Consider the following 18810-nt stretch of genomic DNA (forward strand, 5'->3'; position numbering starts at 1 on the left):
CACACAGACGCGGGACCAATAGGATCGCAGATTTCATGTTTTTATTTATATCAGAATACACTGTATTGCATTGTCTCCCCTGATCGACCTGTGCACGACATGATAGTAAAGACAAACAAGTTAAATAATCGATGCACAACCATGAGAGGTTAACAAAGATTAAGTCAAAACCAAAAAACAGATATTTCTATATTATCATATTAATATTTGCCGTTACACATTATACTGCAGCAGTCACATAAGATAAAGTGTATATAGTGCATTAAAAATAAACCTCGTTACACAGTGAGAATATGAATATTTCAATGTTTTTTTTTTCAGTTTTTTTGTCACTTTCTCAAGCACTTACACCTCAAACAGATCCAAATCCTGCCTTCACACTCTGCACTATATGAAGCACTTTCATCCGATCACATGACGTGTCTAAAGCCTCACACATCCGGGCTCCCGCCTGCCTGTCAACTTCCAAATGACGTGTTTACACTCACGCAGTACATGAGATACTATCACATTACAGAAGCTGGGCTTATATGGGATATATGTAGATTTTTTTCTCTATCTTGTGCTCCATCAGCCCTGGGGGAGTCCTGTTTGCTAACTAGTGGTTAGCTCAGCCAGACCTTTTGTCATTTTGCCATTCACCTGTCTCTTCCCATCCTACCGGTTACAAAATGTTCAGTGTGCACACTACCTGTCTGATAGAGGCTAGAAACGGCATAAAATAACGCCATCAGATCTCAATGGGGGAGATAAACCTCAAGCAGATTATACACAAACATATTATGGCACATACAGATGTTTGAATCAAAAGCAATAACATATCATGTGACTTCCTACACTGAGGGTATCTTTGCCCCTAATAATAATGGAAATTGCCTGTGACATGACTCATATGGTCTCGTATCCTGTGTGAATACATATTAATTACTGAAACTTCTTAAATAAGAGCCGTAAAATAAATACAGGCCAGGGGAAAAATCTTGTTTCTGTACTACAATGTCTGCCACAGAAAAGTCAGTTTAACAGCACAAATTTTAGAAAACAAGGAGGCATCCAAAAACATGATTGGAAAAGCAGCTCTAAATCTGAGAAATTAGACCAAATGGCCTGTCTCTAATGAGGGCCTGCTTCTCTCTGAAGTCCAAGTAATTAAACCCCCGAGCCACCATTTGAGAATTTATGGCGTACATTTGTTTAAGAATTAAATATTACATGATAAATGATACGAAAGCAAGGTTAAAATACGTAGTCTTGTGCAATACACTGCGTGCAAATCCAAGTAATACAGGCAATAAAATACTTTGTACTGTATATATCTTTATATATAATATACAATTTTGGGAAAATAGCTACATTCTCTACTTAAATTGCTACAGCACCACAACTTCCACCTGTTTCAAGCATATGGCGAGAGCCTGAAAATGATCAGAATCTCTCTTTTTTTTATTGTCACATTGATGTAAAATCACTTGTGGAGATGAACTCCAGTCATATACACATGATCTAATTCCTAATTTTGTTTTGGGAAAAATCTCCTCTGTAGGGAGATGCTACGGTGCTCTGTAGCATTAGAATGTATTGTTTTATAGCTTGTTATAAACACTATTATCAGATTATGATTTCTACCACTTTAAATGTTACATTTAGCACCTTGTAAAAGCAATAGAAAGAGAAGTATTTTTGAGAGCTGCTCAAAATGTCTACAAAAAGTAGATTCTGCTGCTCTTTTTACTGTGACAACATTTGTGAGAATCTTTAAAAAGTCTGAATCAAATCCTCTCTTTGGGAGATCAAGGCAAGTCTTTTGTCAACAAAATATAATTTTCAAGCATAGCATCAGAATCCACATCGATCCTTTTCCTTGTCACTTCTGAATGTGTGTGAGTGTGTGTTTGTACGCCTACAGGCCGAGCTGATCGTTCTCTCTTCACGTCTGCAGCCTTAATTTCCCTGACAACCCTGTTGGACACAGACGAGGATTTAGACAGCAGTACAAAGCACTGGATTAAGCAGTGTGTGTGTGTGTGTGTGTGTCCTTACCGAGTTGGTTCGTTTGCGTTTCCAGCAGTCTGGGTTGAGTCTTTTCTGTTCGTCTGCGAGGGCTTTGGCCTGTACGGTGAACGCCCGCCGCTCCTCACTTCGCATCTTCTTCCACCGCTCACCAAGGAGGACGCTGATAGCTCTGAAACACACACACACACACACACAGAGCTTACCTTACAATACATCAATACATGTTGCTGGCTTCATCACACATGCAGACACAGAGCACACCCACCTGTTGTCCTTGCCTGGGTACATCTGTGTATACTCCACCCTGAACTTTTTGGCAAACAGCATGAAGGCGTTCATTGGCCGCTTGCACTTAGTGGGCGGGGCGTTGTTGCTTCCTGCTGTGCTGGCATGCTGGCTTTTGGTTGGCTTTTGATGAGCAGGGTGGGAGTGACCGGGACTGTGGTCGTCTGCAGGTTTTAAGCACATCCACCATTGAAAGGCTTTCTTTTATCAAATACATCCTCAACTGAGTATTTTTGTACTCTGCGAGCTGAGCAACAACTGTTCTTCATGCTTCTGCTCATCATTTACACAATAAACTGTCAGATTTGGGAGAATTGGAGTGCAGTACCTTGTGATTTGTCTCTGTCGGGAGAAACGGCCTCGGCGCTGGACTGGGAGGCGCGCCGCCGTCTGGCCATACTGCTCAACACGTAAACCGCAGAGGAGTCCAGAGGAGTGAAGTCGTAACTGAGGAAGATACACAGATAAAAACAGGTGTTTCACACACACACACACACACACACACACACACACACACACACACACACACAAACACACCAACTAATCTGTTCATCAGCCTGTTGCTGCTCTTCAGTTCAAAACCATCATTTACCTCCTGAAAGTGTCAAAGACCGGAGAGTCGTCTGTGTGTTTGGCGTCTCTGTGTCCTGGAGGAAGGCACACACCTCCCACCTCCATTTCATAGCACGGTATCCCATGACGCACCACGGTCAAGCTCGGGTAAAACGACGACCACCCTAACAGAAACCAAGACAGAGTGTAAAGAGGTCGATATCATGTTGTTTTGCACAGTTCTGCTGTTTCCTCATCATCGCTCCTACCTTTATTTTTGACATAAAAGGGGTGATCGAGTTGGCAGCGGGCGGTCATGGGGGCATGTCCAAATGCCCCGGGGTCAAAGGTCAGCTGTAGGACAGCCTGACCAGACAACACAATCTCTGAATGCTGCACCAGCTGCAGACCCTCGGAGCCATAACCCTGCAAAAGAGCCAGCAGTGGTTTTACTCCATATGTGAGTATTTATTTTTGCATTCATATTTTTCATTTCATTCTCATTCTTTTCAGTTTACAAGGTATACTGCAAACCCAGAGGCCTGTCAGTCTAAGAGCAGCCACAAGCTTCCTGCATTACGTACTTTCAGTGATGTGGATTGCTCCTCATCACCAGAGTCTTCCTCAGCAGAGTCCAGATCCTCAACGTCCTGCCACTGCACCTTAGAGCCGCTGTGGAAGCGCAGATGAGTGCCTGGCGACAGAAAAAATCCACTCTGAGATAACAGCCCCAAATAAAATCCTACATTCAATAATGTATGTGTATGTATGATGAGTCGGTAGGAGAAGGCAAAGTAGAAGACACGAGGAGATAAAGTCTCAACAGAGACGCTCTTACACTGTCTTCTAGTCTCATCTAGATGCCGAGTTAAGCATGAACATTTGTATGTGTGTGTGTGTGTGTGTGCGCGCACCTACCTTTGAGAAAGCAGTGCCAGGCAGTGGGTGGCCAGGAGAAGCTCCAGCCCATGTCTTCATCGTCAGACAGGGAGGATCTGGTTGACACTGCAGAACCACATTCACTGCTCTTCTGTGGAAACACAAAGCGGCAGCATCGTCAGGCACCGCTGCCATAGAGCCAACAGCTGCAGACCTGCTCACACACAGCTTTCTATGGCACGTGGTCAGAGGTGAGTAAAAAATAATAAAAGACACTTTTGGAAGAAGCAGGCAAACATGAGCTGTACCCTGCTGCGGCGACGCTCCCTGCCATGACCTCTGGGGGGCGACATGGTGCTGCTGGGGAGAAGAGGAGGAGGCCGGGCGTAGGAATGTAGATTACTGCTAGTGCTGGAGAGGCAGACTGAGGAGGAGCTGAAAATGACACAGGCTCATAAGTGGCACCAACTGCTAACAGCATAGAGACTCTGTCATTTATATGGTTGATGCAATATGGCACGTTTAGGAGAAGTGTTCCTGTCATGTAGAAGCTTCCAGAATATCTTTCAATACTCCATGTTGTTGACTAAGGGGCAGGATTTAAACCGTGGAAGAGAATTGAGTAGATATAACATTTACAGAACGTGTAACATGATGGTGGAGACATATTACAACCATATATATTAAGTTAAGGTCATATTTTTGAAGTCCAAAGAGAATATACCTGCTGTGAGGGGGCTCCTGGAGCAGTGGGCTCTGGGGTCCTGTGGCGATGTGAGCCAGCTGCGTCAGCCACTGTGTGTCGGGAGGGTGTGTGTGTGCGTGCCGCTCCTGGTGTGACACGCCCAAGTCCACCTGGTAAACAGGTGACGCTGCTGTTTCCACCTCCTCCCGCACCTCCTGCAGGTCTGGGAGGTCGTCTAGAAGGAGAAGACAAACAGCAGCTGAGAAGGTGGATTGAAAAAAAACATGATGCTCAGATGCATTTCACTCTTCATCCATCCATGTGAGAAAGCTGGTGCATGCTGCTGATTCATGTACCGTATTCCATGTAGCTGTCGCTGGTGGGGAAGCCAGGTGAGGAGGCGAGGCGTTCCTCACAGCAGAGGAGGTCATGTGACGGGTCTCCATCTGCATCCATCATCCCTTCTGAAGGTAAGACCAGACAAACGACAGGATGTCGTGCAGAATTGTTAAGTATTATACTATGGACGGCATCAAAACAGCAAAAGCCATCGTAAGTCTCAGTGTGTTTTGTAAATAGTGATGTGTTTTCTGAATCTGACAAAGTGGAGGTATAAATCTATTTTTCGTCTGTCTCTTGTGACGTCCCTGAAATGTACTGCTGTCTAAAATGTGCCACACTAAATCACTGCAGCACCCCTTTCAGAGTTGAGTGCCAGTAACCATTCAGTCCATATGCAGGTGAGCTCTGCAGTCTGCTGCTCTGAGGCTACCTGTGTGTTCACCCTGAGCCTCTGAATCCTGCACATTCTGATGTTTGGGGTCGCTGGACAGCACAGCCGGGGTCACCATCTCCCAAACCATGATGTCCACGGGCACTGAAACATGCAGACAGATGAATAACTGCATATGCCATTGCCTACAAGCCTCACTTTACGTGAACAGTCAAATATCGGTAGCAATTATAACTTGAAGGTAATGCTAAATTAAACAATACTGCCATCAGGGTCAGCATTAGCCATATTCCAGGAACTCACTTGCAAAAAGAGAAACTTAAGCCTTTACTGTTGTAATGTATAAGCTGTTAATGGTCGGGGTGACATAAGGAGACACAGGATGACATAATAGGGCAACACTGGGCTGGCTGCCATTACCTAATAACACACCCGTTTAGACACATTCTCAAAGAGTTTATTTACCACCTCATTAATTAATGGAAGATTATGGATACAATGTGTACAACACGTTGAAATATAAATTTGCAGACGTGATAGAGCATGTTTATAGCATAAGAGCGTGTTTGCTTCTCTCTATTTCGCAATGTTCTCGTCATGTGACTCCCTCTTGTTTATAAACTTTCAGCTCGTCCGCGCATGCGCACAAGGAGCCCATTCATTCAGTGCTGAGAATGGCAACGACGTTACGTTTAAACTAAGAAGTTCAAAATGAGTAAAAAGCACGAAATGAACCATACTGTTACACTGGGTATTGCGACATTATCGAGTGTTGTTAAATGCTGCTGGTGTCAACATGTTTACACCTCGAAACACTTCAGACGAAGCAGAGTTGTTTGTTGTCGCCAAACAAAAGTGCCGTAGAAACACTGAAGTTAAAGGAGCGTCGACGAAAACGCGAAAAAGCCCCAGCGACTGTGTTTTAACAGACAAATTAATGACCGTCATGAGATTCGGAACGAGAAAATATCATTAAATAAGTTAAAATGGACGAGCCATCCTGTTGCGCAAAGACAGTTACAACAAAACAACTAACGTCAACAATGAAGCTTTACGGGGAGCAGCGAAACTGCATTTACGACGAAAAATACACGTTGACAGTTTGACATTATTACTCGTGTGCCAAGTTCATGGAGGAACCATTCAAATGGTCTAAACGTATCTCAAATTCAACGCTTTAAAACCCATAAATGATTTCAATGAACTTTCCTTAACTCACCAAAAACAGTCGCCTTGTACGGCTGAGGGGGCTGGTACAAACATATTTCCCCCTGCGATTCTATTGGCCGTGCCTGATGTCACTTTGCAGCTTCTCTCATCCTCATTGGTCATTTCAGATTGGACTCGCTCTCTTCATTATCATCGCCACAACAATAAAACATCGGGTGGGTTAGAGTCATGAAAGATGGCTGAACGGAAGGTACGACAAGTGGCAAGTTACTAAACATGTACCTTTTGTTCAACACAGTGACATAACACCGGAAGCAGACTGTGAGTCAATTAAGATAAATAGGAGGCATTATCTCATAATGTGGCAAGAGCATATAATAGCAATTCAAAGGGATGATATGCTTATAGCACAGTATTCACATTTGAGCCTGAAAATGCAAAGATTGAGCAGCAAGTAATGTAGCACTTGTTAAGTGCTGATGTGTGGCGATAAAACAGGCTGTAAACATGAACAATAAACACATTAAAGCCGTATGAATGTTGTTGATCATTTCAGGAGCAGACACATAGCCTCCAGCTGGACTGTAATACATGTCGTGCAGCCAGAACAACAGGTAGTTTCGGCCAGGTGACCTAGTCAAAGACAGTGGCCCACTGCTGTGGCAGCCACGTTTGTAGCCCTTTTATCTCTCAGTACATTCTTTGCTGTGATCAAAGATGTTTCACTGCTGCAAGGTGGTGAAGGCATCATCAGAAAGCGCAAAATCCATTCAGTCAGAGGTGGAGTAGCCAAAAGAGCATAGTTAGTTTCTTTAACAACAGTTTTCTATATACGTGTATACGTACAGTATATATGTGTATATATAGTGATTGTTCACTGCCCTCTCGTGGTCATGGTGTGGAACTGCATATCAAAGCAGCGTAGATCAGTTAGACATGATTGCATATCAACGTTTCCGGTCAATACGTTCGAAATAAATTATAAAAATAGATTATATTAAACTTCAAACTAACGGAATTTGGAATAATTATTATTTCAATAATTAATTATTCGTGTGTATTAACAAGGAGTGAACATTCATGTCTGGATGAGACAAAACCTGATTGGTCACCCCGGCTTTTTGTTTGAAAGTGAGACCATATTCACCATAGCTTTGAACAGTCCCTTTGCCTCTTTTACATCACTTCTGCAGATCAGCTAACAATCAGAAAATTAAAATATGGCTTCAGGGTTTCATGGCTACCCTTCTTTATGCTGTTTTTCTAGAGCCGTCGTACGTTTATTTTGAAGAGACAAGCCGGAAATCCTGTGCTGGTTAGAAGAGGTTAGCCGCACGAGCTTGACATACTTCCCGAGGAGAGGCGCAGCGGTTCCTCAGTAGAGAATTGGTACAAACTTAAAAACTCTGTTTTCACTCTGGTTTGTGGTCTCTTCATGTAGCATAAATGCCGAAACTCTCAGCCGAAGCTCCTGGTGTCGTTGCCGTCTGCGTTCATTGGTGAGTCCCAACAAAGACTATGTGTTTTTTGACAAAATTGACGCTTCTCCTTCCGATAATTATGGCAGCTGTCCCGTTACATTCAGCACAGACTCACGCAGTTCCGCTATGGCTGCTGTGTAAAGTTTGATTCACTCCTCGCGGGGTTGTCACTGTCCATTTTCACTGCAGTTATAGATAATAATAATAATGTAAATGACACGCAGTCTTTGAAAGCGGCAGACTGTTTCTCCGTTCACTCATACTTTCATCCATGCTGGCTCGAGTTTTTGCTTCCTGCTTCAAAACTTCCTCTGCTGATGTGAAAGAAGCAGAAGGGAAACTGAAGCCAGTTCATCCTGTGACTGAGGACACTTCAGTCAGCCAAGATCATGAGTATGTTTTTAAAGAAATGCTTTAATGTGGCTGTCATCATGGCGGTCTGCTTTTTTTGTAGGAGTTTTCAGTTGTTTAGATTTCCTCTAGAATGAGTTCTGTTGGATTGTCACAGCTGTTTTAGACAGAAAGCAATGAGACCTCAGTGCTTTGCTTTGGGTATGGAGGCTGACAGTGCCAGTAAATGCTGCTTTTCCTTGTTTTACCTTATATTAAACTGAAATATCTTTCAGTATTCAGCATATTTTTCTGTGCGTCCCCCTCAAGCTAGGCGATGGACGGGAAGCAGATCCAGCTGAGCGACGAAGAGCCCAAAGTCCTGCGAGAAGAGAACCGGAGGAGGAGGAGAAAGAAGGCCATCACCTCGTCATCCTGCGCCTCCATGGATCAGATCGCCGTGGAGTTCGTCCTGCCCACCGCGGCGCGGGGCGGAAACAGCCCCGACACTCTGCTGCTGGAGGTGGCTGGAAACTGGACGGTGGAACAGGTCTGACGCGCTCATTCATGGTCAACACTTGGCATTATTTGTTATGGACGGTAAGCTGGCCCTCGCAGCAGCTTTCAGTATGCCTCCTATTGATCTGCTGCGTACACATCTCTTGTCTCGCAGGTGAAAGCTCAGGTGTGGCTGAAGGCGGTGACTTTAAACCTTTGTCCTGACTTCTACCAGCGCTTTTCTCCCGACCACTGCATCCTGCTCTACCAGAAGAAAGGCAACGTGTGTGAGATCTACGACAAGCACCAGGTCTTCCAGACGCTGGACTGCATTCGTTACTGGAGAGGTACTAACCGGCGACGAGCCGAGAAGCTGCTTTACTCTGTCGCAAAACATGTTGTCAAACACGTCTGTTGTGTTTTAAAAGCCCTGAAGAAAGATGTCGGGCGGATCCAGCTGGCTCCTCGCCCGCAGCCGTCAGACGAGTCCCTGCAGTACCAGCGCTACCTCAACTACCTGATTGGCTACGACGTGACTGATGTCAGCAACGTGCACGACGACGAGCTGGAGTTCACCCGCAGGAAGCTGCTGACCCCGAGGCGCATCGAGCTGTCTGACCGCGACCCAAAGCTCTACTCCATGGACCCCTGGGTGACCTGCAAGCTGCTGCCTGAGCACCTGCTCAGCAAGGTGAGTGTGTTCGATGGATTTTATTAATTGAACGTTGAACTCACGAATTGCCTTTTGAGTGTACTGCAGTGGTTCCAAAGCAGCAGGATGAATCAGTGATATTGCCTGAAAGTAACGCATCTAATCAGAATTCACATGCAGGCTGATTTAAGTTTCCTGAAACATGAAACTGAAGCGTCATGAGGAAACTCAAGAATCTGATGGGAAAGTTTCTTAGAATCTTAGAAGAAGATTGGATTTGTTCCTCCTTTCAGGTCAGCAACAATCACATCCTGGTGGTGATCCACATCGGCACGGCCAGCCAGACCATCAAGGTCTCCATCGATGACCCGCCAGCGCAGGTAGATGATGTCATTATGTTGACGGCTTTCTCTTCTGTCGTCGTGATACGTTCTGACAGCGTTCCATGTTGTTCAGGTGTTGGCGAGTTTCTTCACCAAGACAGCCAATAAGAGAGGTTTGCTGGGCATCCCTGACAACATGTGTGAGGCTGACTTTGTGCTGCGTGTGTGTGGAAGGTACAGAGTGCCAGATGCTGAAACACATCTGCAAAGTAAAAGTAATACACTGGATTATGTTATTATGTTATTCTTGAAAGTAACGGCGTCTGTTCACGCAGGGAGGAGTACCTGTATGGAGACAAACCTCTGCAGAACTTCAACTGGATCCGTCAGTGTCTGAAGAACGGGGAGGAAATCCATCTGGTTCTGGAGACGGCACCTGATCCCAGCCTGGATCTGGTCCAGAAGGAGGACTGGGCGCAGGTGGACGACTGCACCGGAGTCGCAGGTAAATTAAGACAAGTGTACTGTGTTTGTTTGGGTGTATTCGATGTATAAATTCCAGTTCATTGAGGTTTGGCCGGTCCGTCTTTCGGTGGTAGTAATTCTCCTCCTTGCTTCCCTCTGCCAGGCACCCATGAGCAGCTGACCATCGACGAGAAGGACCACGAGCGAGTGTTCACCATCTCCATGTGGGACTGCAACAGGAAGTTCAGAGTGAAGGTGCTGGGTATTGACATCCCGTCCCTCCCCAAAATCCCAGAGCTCATCGTCTTCATTGAGGCCAGCATCTTCCACGGCCAGCAGCTTTTAGCTCAGGTAACTCAGACTGACAGCTGTGATCTATGTGGATTTCACGGCGGCTAAAATCGTTAGCTATGACGCAGCATTTGAAACTGCTGTCCCAAAATAATGCTGAAAATAAGCATGTCTTATTTTATAGACACATTTTTGACAATTGGTCACCTCAGTGACAAATACATGACGTTTACACTAAAAGCCTCCCAGTGTTTCACCAGCTGGATGCTTTTAATGTGGCTTCTGACATGACTGTAAGAGCGAAGCTGATATCAGAGAGATCAAATTCAAAACAATAATGCTCAATTTGCATTCTGTCTGTGAAAACTTTGGTGCGTGACAGCAGTTTGAATCCTGCAGGAGAATGGCGGACTCCGCCACTAACAATGAAAACTACTTAAGAGAGTACGTAGATAAATTTAATGGATGTAGCTGAAAAATAATGACCACAAATTATAGCAAATGCAGGGTTTTGATTTTATGAAAATCTGAAGGATTGCAGCTTTAAACTGGATTGAGCAAATCAGACCTGAGACCCTCCGCTGTCTCAGCTGTAACCAGCGAGTTCAGGAAGCACAGAGACAGCAGAGCTTTCACCCTGCCTTTACTTTCTCAGGAGAGGACGTCCTCGAAAACCTTCAGTGAAGAAGTGCTGTGGAACTGCTGGCTGGAGTTTAACATTAAGATCAGGGACCTGCCGAAAGGAGCGCGGCTCAACCTCCAGGTAAACAGACAGACGCGGCTATTTTTCATTGATTAGTAGTAATCATTGTAGTGAATCTCCAGATATATATTTTTGGCTATTATGACTATTTTTTTCCGCTCAGGTGGTTTGCGGGAAGCAGCCCCAGACGCCGAACTCCAAGGGAAGCTCAGCCTACCAGGATAGCACAGCGGGAACAGGCAGCCATGATGGTGAAGTCCGCTAACATTTACCCACTGCGTCGTGTTGACAGTCGTTAGAGCGAGGCTTTATTCTGTCTGTCTGTCCACCTTTCAGGAAAGACCAAGAGTCGCCTTCTGTACTACGTCAACCTGCTGCTGATCGACCACCGCTCCCTGCTCCGCCAGGGCGAGTTCATCCTCCACATGTGGAAGATGCCGGAGAAGAGCGAGGAGAGCAGCAGCAGCATCAACGCAGACAAGCTCACCTCGGCCACCAACCCGGACAAGGCCTCCACCATGGCCATCGCCATTTTACTGGACAAGTACTGCTACCCCGTGGTGCTGCCCAAGAGCCGCGACGTGGGCCGGGACGTCGGGGCGGGGAGCGAGGAGGCCGAGGGCGGGGAGAGGGGTCAGAGGGAGATGCCGAACCACCTGAAGAAACAGTTTGCGGCCATCGTGGCAACCGACCCTCTGCATCCGCTCAGTCCTGAGGACAAAGAGCTGCTGTGGCACTTCAGGCACGAGTGCATGCGCGACCCCAGGTACTTATGGATCACTGTTTTCCATTTCTGTTTTTGCTGTCATTGCTGCATATTTATCACCGCCCTCTTGTCGCCAGGGCCTACCCAAAGCTCCTGGGTTCAGTCAGGTGGGGGAAACAGGAAGATGTTTTGGCAGCACACCGCCTGTTGGAGCGCAGCAGCGCGTGGGACAGCAGGTAAAGGGCCTTTCACACTGCCACCACATGGATCTGTCCTCAGTAAGGTTCCGTGTCCCATCACCTGTCGCCATGTCGTTCCCGTTCAGCGGCCTGGACGTCGGCCTGGCCATGCAGCTGCTGGACTGTCACTACTCGGACGCTCAGGTTCGCTCGATGGCCGTCAGGAAGCTGGAGACTCTGGAAGATGATGATGTGCTCAGGTACCTTCTGCAGCTTGTGCAGGTGTGTCTTTTCTCTTCTTTACTCTGACTTTTTTTTTGTATGCGTACCTGTTTAAGGTGACACAGCTGAAAGCACCAGTGACTCACTACATTTATTCAAGTGCCTTACCAAACTTCAATTTTGAGGAACTTGTATTTCCATTTTCTGCCTTTTCACACTTCTTCACCATATTTCAGATGAAGAAAATGCGCTTTTTACTCATCTGCATTTGTTTGACAGCTGTAGTTACTATGCAAATTACGATTTTGCCTGCAAGACATCAGCTTTGTTGTAAAGCACTTTGAGCTGCATGTCTTGTATTAAAGGTGCTATCCAAGTTTATTTCATATAGGAGTTGAAATTGCTTCACCCAGACCAACTGTAGCATAATAATAAGTCATTAATATAACACTGTAAAAGGTGTCCAATGTGTATTTCTGGTGCTTTACTGGAAAATTCAGACACATCACATTTTGGAATTTCCCCTCGCGGGACTAATAAAGGAAATTGAATTGAATCTGCTTTCCTACAGAGAGTTAATTTGAGAGCTTCATGTCTGCTCTCTGAGGCTACTGTGAGCAGCTGGTTAGCTTAGCTTAGCACAAAGACTTTGATTTGATTGTTGGACAGATTAAACAAATGGCATATAACATGTCAGTGAGTTAAACATGGAGGAGTGTCCGCCTGTTTCCAGTCTTTGTGGTCAGCTCTGCCAAGTGATGTCAGGGCTAACCTCTAGCTGTCATTGTTCACAGTAACTACAGTCATTAAAGCACAGGATCGTTTTTTATTTGAACACACTGATGATTGAGTCTGTGAAACACAGCACATCTGGCTCACACAGCACTTCTCTCTCTAACTCTCCTGTTCCACCTGATCTCACAAGCTGGTGAGGGGAGACAGCTCGGCGGACACACACTGCGTGTTTGTCTTCTGATGTGTTTCCATGGCGACTCTGTGGTCAGCTTTGCATGTGCAATATGAATTAACGACCGAGGCCAGCAAAGGGCCCTTTGGTCTGATAGGAAAATGACTCTCCCCGTCACAGATACTGTTGACTTTGTGTCCTGTGAACCTCAGTGATATGTGGAGGGTTTCAATTCAGAATGTATTCTGAGATAGGCTACATACTGTGAACACAGAGACATGCTGCTGCCTGGGAAATGTTACTTGTGTTTGCACTACAATTGCAGGACATAATTACATAAGCACCCCTGTTATAGACCTCGCATAGCTTATAATAAAGTAGCTGCTGAAGAATTGTGTTCTGACGACTGACGGCGCAGCAGGTCACTGTTCAGCTCAGCCCAACTCCACGTTCTGAGGCCTCCCCCGACTATCGGCCGCTCTCGTCCTCTTTCCAGCTGCGAGCTGCAACTCCTCTCAAACAAGGCTGGCGTCTGTTCACGCCTCTGACCCGCTGAACCGCTCTCTACTTCCTTCAGTAAGCACAGTGAGCTCTGTGTTTTCACTGCACTTCCTTCACCGCCACAGTCCACTTTCTGCCTCACCACACTGTAACCTCTGAACTGAAGGTCCCATGTGAAGGTTATGCTACTCTTTTTTTGTGCGTGTCCCTGAGGAGCCTCACACACCTTTATGACACTTTGTACCTCACGAGACATTTACAAAGGCTGTTTTTTTGCATTGTCTTGAATGTGGCTTTCTTTACGGTGGCTTGAGATCCTCTTCCTCTATTCTCTTTGCACACATGTCAAAAACTCCTCAGGGTGCCATTTTTGAAAGAAAACCATGTGGTCTGGACTATATCCAGACAGGTTTTGATAGAGGCTCTCATGTCAACAGTAACAAAATTAATAAAAAATGTGTTTTCATGTGTATGCATGCATGCGTGTTCACTGAAACCTGAAAATCCTGTTTGACTTCATGCTTTCATCAGCAGCTAAATTGCCTGGTTTGTATGTATATGTGTGTGTGTGTCCTGCAGGCGGTCAAGTTTGAGCCTTACCATGACAGCGCCCTGGTCAGGTTCCTGCTGAAGAGAGCTCTGAGGGTAAGCAGGACCAACATCTGGACTGATGTTATAATAATCAGACAGTATTAGCGTCTCTGGCCTGCAGCTTCCTGCATGCATTGTGATTGACACTGACAGTCGGCCTTGTGTTTTCTCTCCACAGAGTAAGCGTATCGGTCATTTTCTCTTCTGGTTCCTGCGCAGTGAGATTGCCCAGTCCATGCATTACCAGCAGAGGTACGCCGTCCTGCTGGAGGCCTACCTGAGAGGCTGTGGCGAGGACATGCTTCAGGACTTCAGGAAGCAGGCGAGCAATAAGTCTGCATATCTTGTACACCAGTGGTTTCCAATCTTTATGTACCCAACATCACAAATGTACCTCAAGGGACTGCACAGGAAACCTCTACCCTCAGGCCCCTGTCGAGAGGGAGCCATGTGACATGTAGCGTCCCTTTAGATCAGACTTGCAGTCTCTCTGCTAACCAGCAACTGACACAGTGAACTGATGCTCTCCAGGTGGAGATGACTGACGCTCTGCAGAAAGTCACCCGTGAGATCAAGGCCATGTCCGCTGACAAGTACGACGTTACCGCACAAGGTGAGGCGGGGAAATCAAACTTTCTGCAGCTCTGTTTTGAATAAGCACAGTATATCGTTAGGCTCCATCTTTGAGGCACATCTGTTACATGTGCTAATTGTCAGTGCTGCAGCTGCTACATCACCAACCACTTTGCTTGCTCTCAGACACTAAGCCCTTTGTTTTGGAAAACACTCCATCAAACTGTAAAATGTGTGTGAGCTGCTGCCTGAAATGGAGCAAAAGGAACCCGCTGAGATGAAAGACTTGACACTCAGGAGTCGCAGTGCATCTAACTCGTCAATTTACCGCGGTTTAAAGATGAGACATTCCTCCAAGTCAAGAAACTACAGCTGAGAGTGTGTGTGTGTGTGTGCTCATCAGTGGTGTTTCAGCTGCGTCAGAAGCTGGAGACTCTGCAGTCGTCAGGTCTGCCGGAGAGTTTCAGAGTCCCCTACGATCCTGGACTCAGAGCTGGAGCCCTGCTGGTGAGGGACAAACACGCACATACGCAGGCAGTGGCACCAATACAGCATAAAGCATGTGAAGGTAATTATTGTGCCCGTGCATTCAGATCGAGCAGTGTAAAGTGATGGCATCCAAGAAGAAGCCTCTGTGGCTGCAGTTCAAAAGGGCCGACCCCACCACTCTGTCCAAAGACCCCATCGGCATCATCTTCAAAGACGGCGATGACCTCAGACAGGATATGCTCATCCTGCAGGTGAGCGGCGGCACAGACTCGTAGCACAGACGGCGGCAAATGACCGAGGAAAGATTACATTGTTTCCCGCCGTGTCCCCGCAGATCCTGCTGATCATGGAGTCCATCTGGGAGACTGAATCACTGGATCTGTGTCTGTTACCGTATGGCTGCATCTCCACTGGGAACAGAATAGGTCAGTTGTGAGTCACGAGTTGAACACCGCAGCCATCGTGTGATAGTAACCCCCTCCCTCTGTCTCTACTGCTGTGTTATAGGTATGATTGAGATCGTCAAGGACGCCACCACCATCGCCAACATCCAGCAGAGCGTCGTGGGAAGCACCGGCGCTTTCAAAGATGAAATCCTCTATCAGTGGCTCCGGGACAAGTGTGTCAGCGAGGACAAGGTGCACATGGCAGCCCCGTGGCAGTCAGCACAGAAAATGCACGATATGATTGTTTTGTCTCCTGCAGCTGCTCTGTTTTATTCAACGTTACAGGAAGTAGCAGCATGACAGACGGGAAGGAGGTTTTTCCTGTCATCACACATACGCTCACACACACACGCACTTTCAGCTGTGGCACCTACACCTCTAGAGTCTATATCTTTTTGAGGCTTTGCATTACTGATACAGTGAAAGATGTATTAGTTTTTCTTCCCAGCACAGTTTCTTATTCAAGAATCTGATTCTTCAAACCAAAACCCAATGAAGCGATGGAAAATCAGCGAGAAAGGTGTTTTAAGGTGTGATTTTCTCCGTCTGTTCGTAGTTCCAGCAGGCTGTGGAGAGGTTTCTGTTCTCCTGTGGTGGCTACTGCGTGGCTACCTACGTCCTGGGTATCGGGGATCGTCACAACGACAACATCATGATCACCGAATCTGGTAATGACGTCTGTATGTGTCGACATTCGGCATGGAGTTGAGAAAGAAGAAAAAAACATGAATGACTCTCCGGTGTGTGTGTTTCTGTAGGGAACCTCTTCCACATCGACTTTGGCCACATCCTGGGGAATTACAAGAGTTTCATGGGAATCAGTAAGGAGTGGGTTCCCTTCGTGCTCACGCCAGACTTCCTGTACGTCATGGGAACATCGGGAAAGAAAAGCAGCGCCCACTTCCAGAAATTCCAGGTGCAGATCGTGTGAACGCGCTAAATTTACACACAGACGCACAAACATCCATTCAGCATCTTTTTACACGTCAGATAGGTCAGAAGGGTGGTCACAGGGCACAGATGTGAGAGGAGGAGGTGTTCTGTAACCTCTGCACTCATTTGTGTGTATGTGCATCCTTTGTCTCCGTCTCAGGACGTGTGTGTGAAGGCGTACCTCGCCCTTCGCCACCACACCAACCTGCTCATCATCCTCTTCTCCATGATGCTGATGACCGGTACGATTTCCTTCCTCAACAAAACCAATGTGTTATCATTTCTTTTTCAAATCACGTTGAAATGTGGTTTTAGTTGTTAGATTTCGATTTTATTTCAATTTGCAGCCTCAGGACTAATAGTTGCGTGTGAAAAGTCAGACTTTTATTGTTCGGCCGTCCACAGGCATGCCCCAGCTGACGAGTAAGGAGGATATAGAGTACATCCGCGAGGCGCTGACGGTGGGCCGCAGCGAGGAAGAGGCACAGCGCCATCTGCTGGACCAGATCGAGATCTGCAGGGAGAAAGGCTGGATGGTGCAGATCAACTGGTTTGTTCATCTGGTGCTGGGGATCAAGCAGGGTGTGGAGAAACGGTCCACTTAGCGCTCTGTACAGAAAGTGTCTTACAGTTTTTCCTCAATGCATTTCTGCTTTTTATTTCATGTAAATAAGAGTCTTACAAGAGCGTCCAGCAGAGGACGGAAAAGTCTGGAAAGCGATGCTAATTATTTTAATTAAGTCCCAGTATACCCTCAGATGCAGATTTTGTACTTTAGACCACAGGATGGCTTTAATATAAAGACATTTTTATGAAGAGTAATGAGAGCAGAAGAGTGTAAACACCAATCCCTTCAGAAACTATTGAAAAAGGCTGGAACTTTGCAAGCAAAACTGCACAAGAGTCTGCAAGAGTGACTGAAAAGTGAATAAAATCCATGAGGATTATAACCTGGGACTTTCCACTGGCATGCGTAAAGGTTTATAGGAATTAATTCTGTTGCCAGGAGCGAACATCAGCTCCACGGCAGCGACTGTTTTCACAGCTTGGACCAAGTCAGACAAAATTCGAAATAAGAATCCACTCTTGAGAGAGGAAGTGGATCTGTACACCCTCCGTTTTCATCCTTTCACAGAGTCAAGCGACTTCCTGTTTCTAGCCGTCTCATTCAGAGTCCTTTCCTGCTGAGGAAGCGCGTTTCTCTCACACTGTTTGCATTTTAAGGTGGTACATGTCACACTGGTTGTTGAAGTAGTGCTGCACTGTCCCTCCAGACCCAGAGGAGCTGAAGATTGAAGGATCAGTCTGTGAAATATATATATATTTTTTTTTTTTTTTTTTTTTTACAATTCTCCTTCACAGAGATTGAAAATAATGTAATATTAAGGAGGAAGTTTTATTATTTATGTTTTTAACAATCTGTTTCCTTGCACTGATTGTTGAGGAACACTTCTCAGGCGACTTGAATAACTTGGTGCTCGTGAAATTTAAATTCTGAACATATGGATTAAAAGTCAAATTTAATTCGGCTAGATTGTAACTAGCTGCGCATGTATGGCTTTGTGGTGCTACGGTGGCCCGTTGGTGACATTCTGCACATGCTGACCAGTGCTGTGGTCACCTCTTCCAGGACGGTGGAGCGTGTAAGTTTTGTCTGCTGTCAAATGATTTGCAATATTTCAATTACACCATCAAAACACCGAGAATGAAATAAAAAGTAGATATTAAGTGACCACACAAACCAACTGTGAAAAGCAACAAGCTCATAATTAACATTCGATTCTGGTTTTTTGTCACATGAGCACAAGTTACTTCCCAGCTGGAGTTAAAAGCTATAAGAAGCATCACCAGGTTAAAAATCAGTATTTTTTTTAAAGTGTCATTAAAAAAACTGCTGGAAAGATCCAAACCTTCTGTTGTCCTTTCAGAGATAATATTTTGCATTCAAGCTTTTTTTTTTTTTTTTTTTTGCTGTAAACGCTTTCAATCAAAATAACTGAAATGTTTTAGCTTTTGTTTTCAATATCAGATTAAAATGATGTGCTGTAAATACTTTATTGTGTTTTATTTTACAGTTGTAATAACTGACCTTCCTCTCTCTCATATCTTCCATCTTTTTCATGCGTGTCCTGATTCTGACCCTGAGTCAGATCCAAATCAAAACTGCATCAACTGTAATAACTGACTTTGGCCACAAGATGGA

At 45.6% G+C, this 18810-nt stretch overlaps 2 protein-coding genes across 3 annotated transcripts; one reads left to right on the forward strand and one right to left on the reverse strand.

The window, feature by feature from the left end:
• Positions 1-25: 25 nt before the first annotated feature.
• On the reverse strand, positions 26-6412 carry LOC143314702 (HMG box-containing protein 1-like). The gene is made up of 13 exons (XM_076721764.1): positions 6367-6412; positions 5187-5291; positions 4771-4878; positions 4454-4649; positions 4038-4164; positions 3769-3880; positions 3435-3544; positions 3120-3276; positions 2891-3035; positions 2627-2745; positions 2279-2462; positions 2041-2182; positions 26-1959 (listed from the first exon to the last, which is right to left on the reverse strand). Exons 2-13 carry the CDS (start codon positions 5275-5277, stop codon positions 1942-1944), a joined length of 1509 nt encoding a protein of 502 aa, XP_076577879.1. The 5' UTR covers positions 5278-5291; positions 6367-6412; the 3' UTR covers positions 26-1941.
• Positions 6413-7681: 1269 nt separating this feature from the next.
• pik3cg (phosphatidylinositol-4,5-bisphosphate 3-kinase, catalytic subunit gamma) lies at positions 7682-18592 on the forward strand. Of its 2 annotated transcripts, none has more exons than XM_076722924.1 (24): positions 7682-7816; positions 8459-8678; positions 8802-8973; positions 9055-9317; positions 9572-9658; positions 9735-9835; positions 9937-10106; positions 10230-10417; positions 11013-11120; positions 11224-11311; positions 11397-11826; positions 11904-12002; positions 12092-12227; positions 14155-14220; positions 14345-14488; positions 14698-14779; positions 15143-15246; positions 15333-15479; positions 15563-15653; positions 15736-15866; positions 16231-16342; positions 16433-16590; positions 16768-16849; positions 17013-18592. In XM_076722924.1, exons 2-24 carry the CDS (start codon positions 8466-8468, stop codon positions 17210-17212), a joined length of 3372 nt encoding a protein of 1123 aa, XP_076579039.1. In that variant the 5' UTR covers positions 7682-7816; positions 8459-8465; the 3' UTR covers positions 17213-18592. The 2 variants fall into 2 exon arrangements, with proteins under 2 accessions (XP_076579039.1, XP_076579040.1); XM_076722925.1 differs by having other exon boundaries at positions 8463-8678.
• The last annotated feature ends 218 nt before the right edge of the window (positions 18593-18810 follow it).

The sequence above is a fragment of the Chaetodon auriga genome, chromosome 22 (assembly GCF_051107435.1).
Source record: "Chaetodon auriga isolate fChaAug3 chromosome 22, fChaAug3.hap1, whole genome shotgun sequence".
Taxonomy (NCBI): Eukaryota; Metazoa; Chordata; class Actinopteri; order Chaetodontiformes; family Chaetodontidae; genus Chaetodon; species Chaetodon auriga.

Excerpts from the sequence above, each read along its gene's own strand:
- LOC143314702 (XM_076721764.1), bottom strand. The coding sequence starts at position 5,277 with ATGGTTTGGGAGATGGTGACCCCGGCTGTGCTGTCCAGCGACCCCAAA. Across the intron at positions 3,036-3,119 it reads CTTTTATGTCAAAAATAAAG|GGTGGTCGTCGTTTTACCCG; the intron begins GTAGGAGCGATG and ends GGTTTCTGTTAG. Across the intron at positions 2,746-2,890 it reads GTCTTTGACACTTTCAGGAG|TTACGACTTCACTCCTCTGG; the intron begins GTAAATGATGGT and ends TATCTTCCTCAG.
- pik3cg (XM_076722924.1), top strand. The coding sequence starts at position 8,466 with ATGGACGGGAAGCAGATCCAGCTGAGCGACGAAGAGCCCAAAGTCCTG. Across the intron at positions 8,974-9,054 it reads CTGCATTCGTTACTGGAGAG|CCCTGAAGAAAGATGTCGGG; the intron begins GTACTAACCGGC and ends GTGTTTTAAAAG. Across the intron at positions 10,418-11,012 it reads GCCAGCAGCTTTTAGCTCAG|GAGAGGACGTCCTCGAAAAC; the intron begins GTAACTCAGACT and ends TTACTTTCTCAG.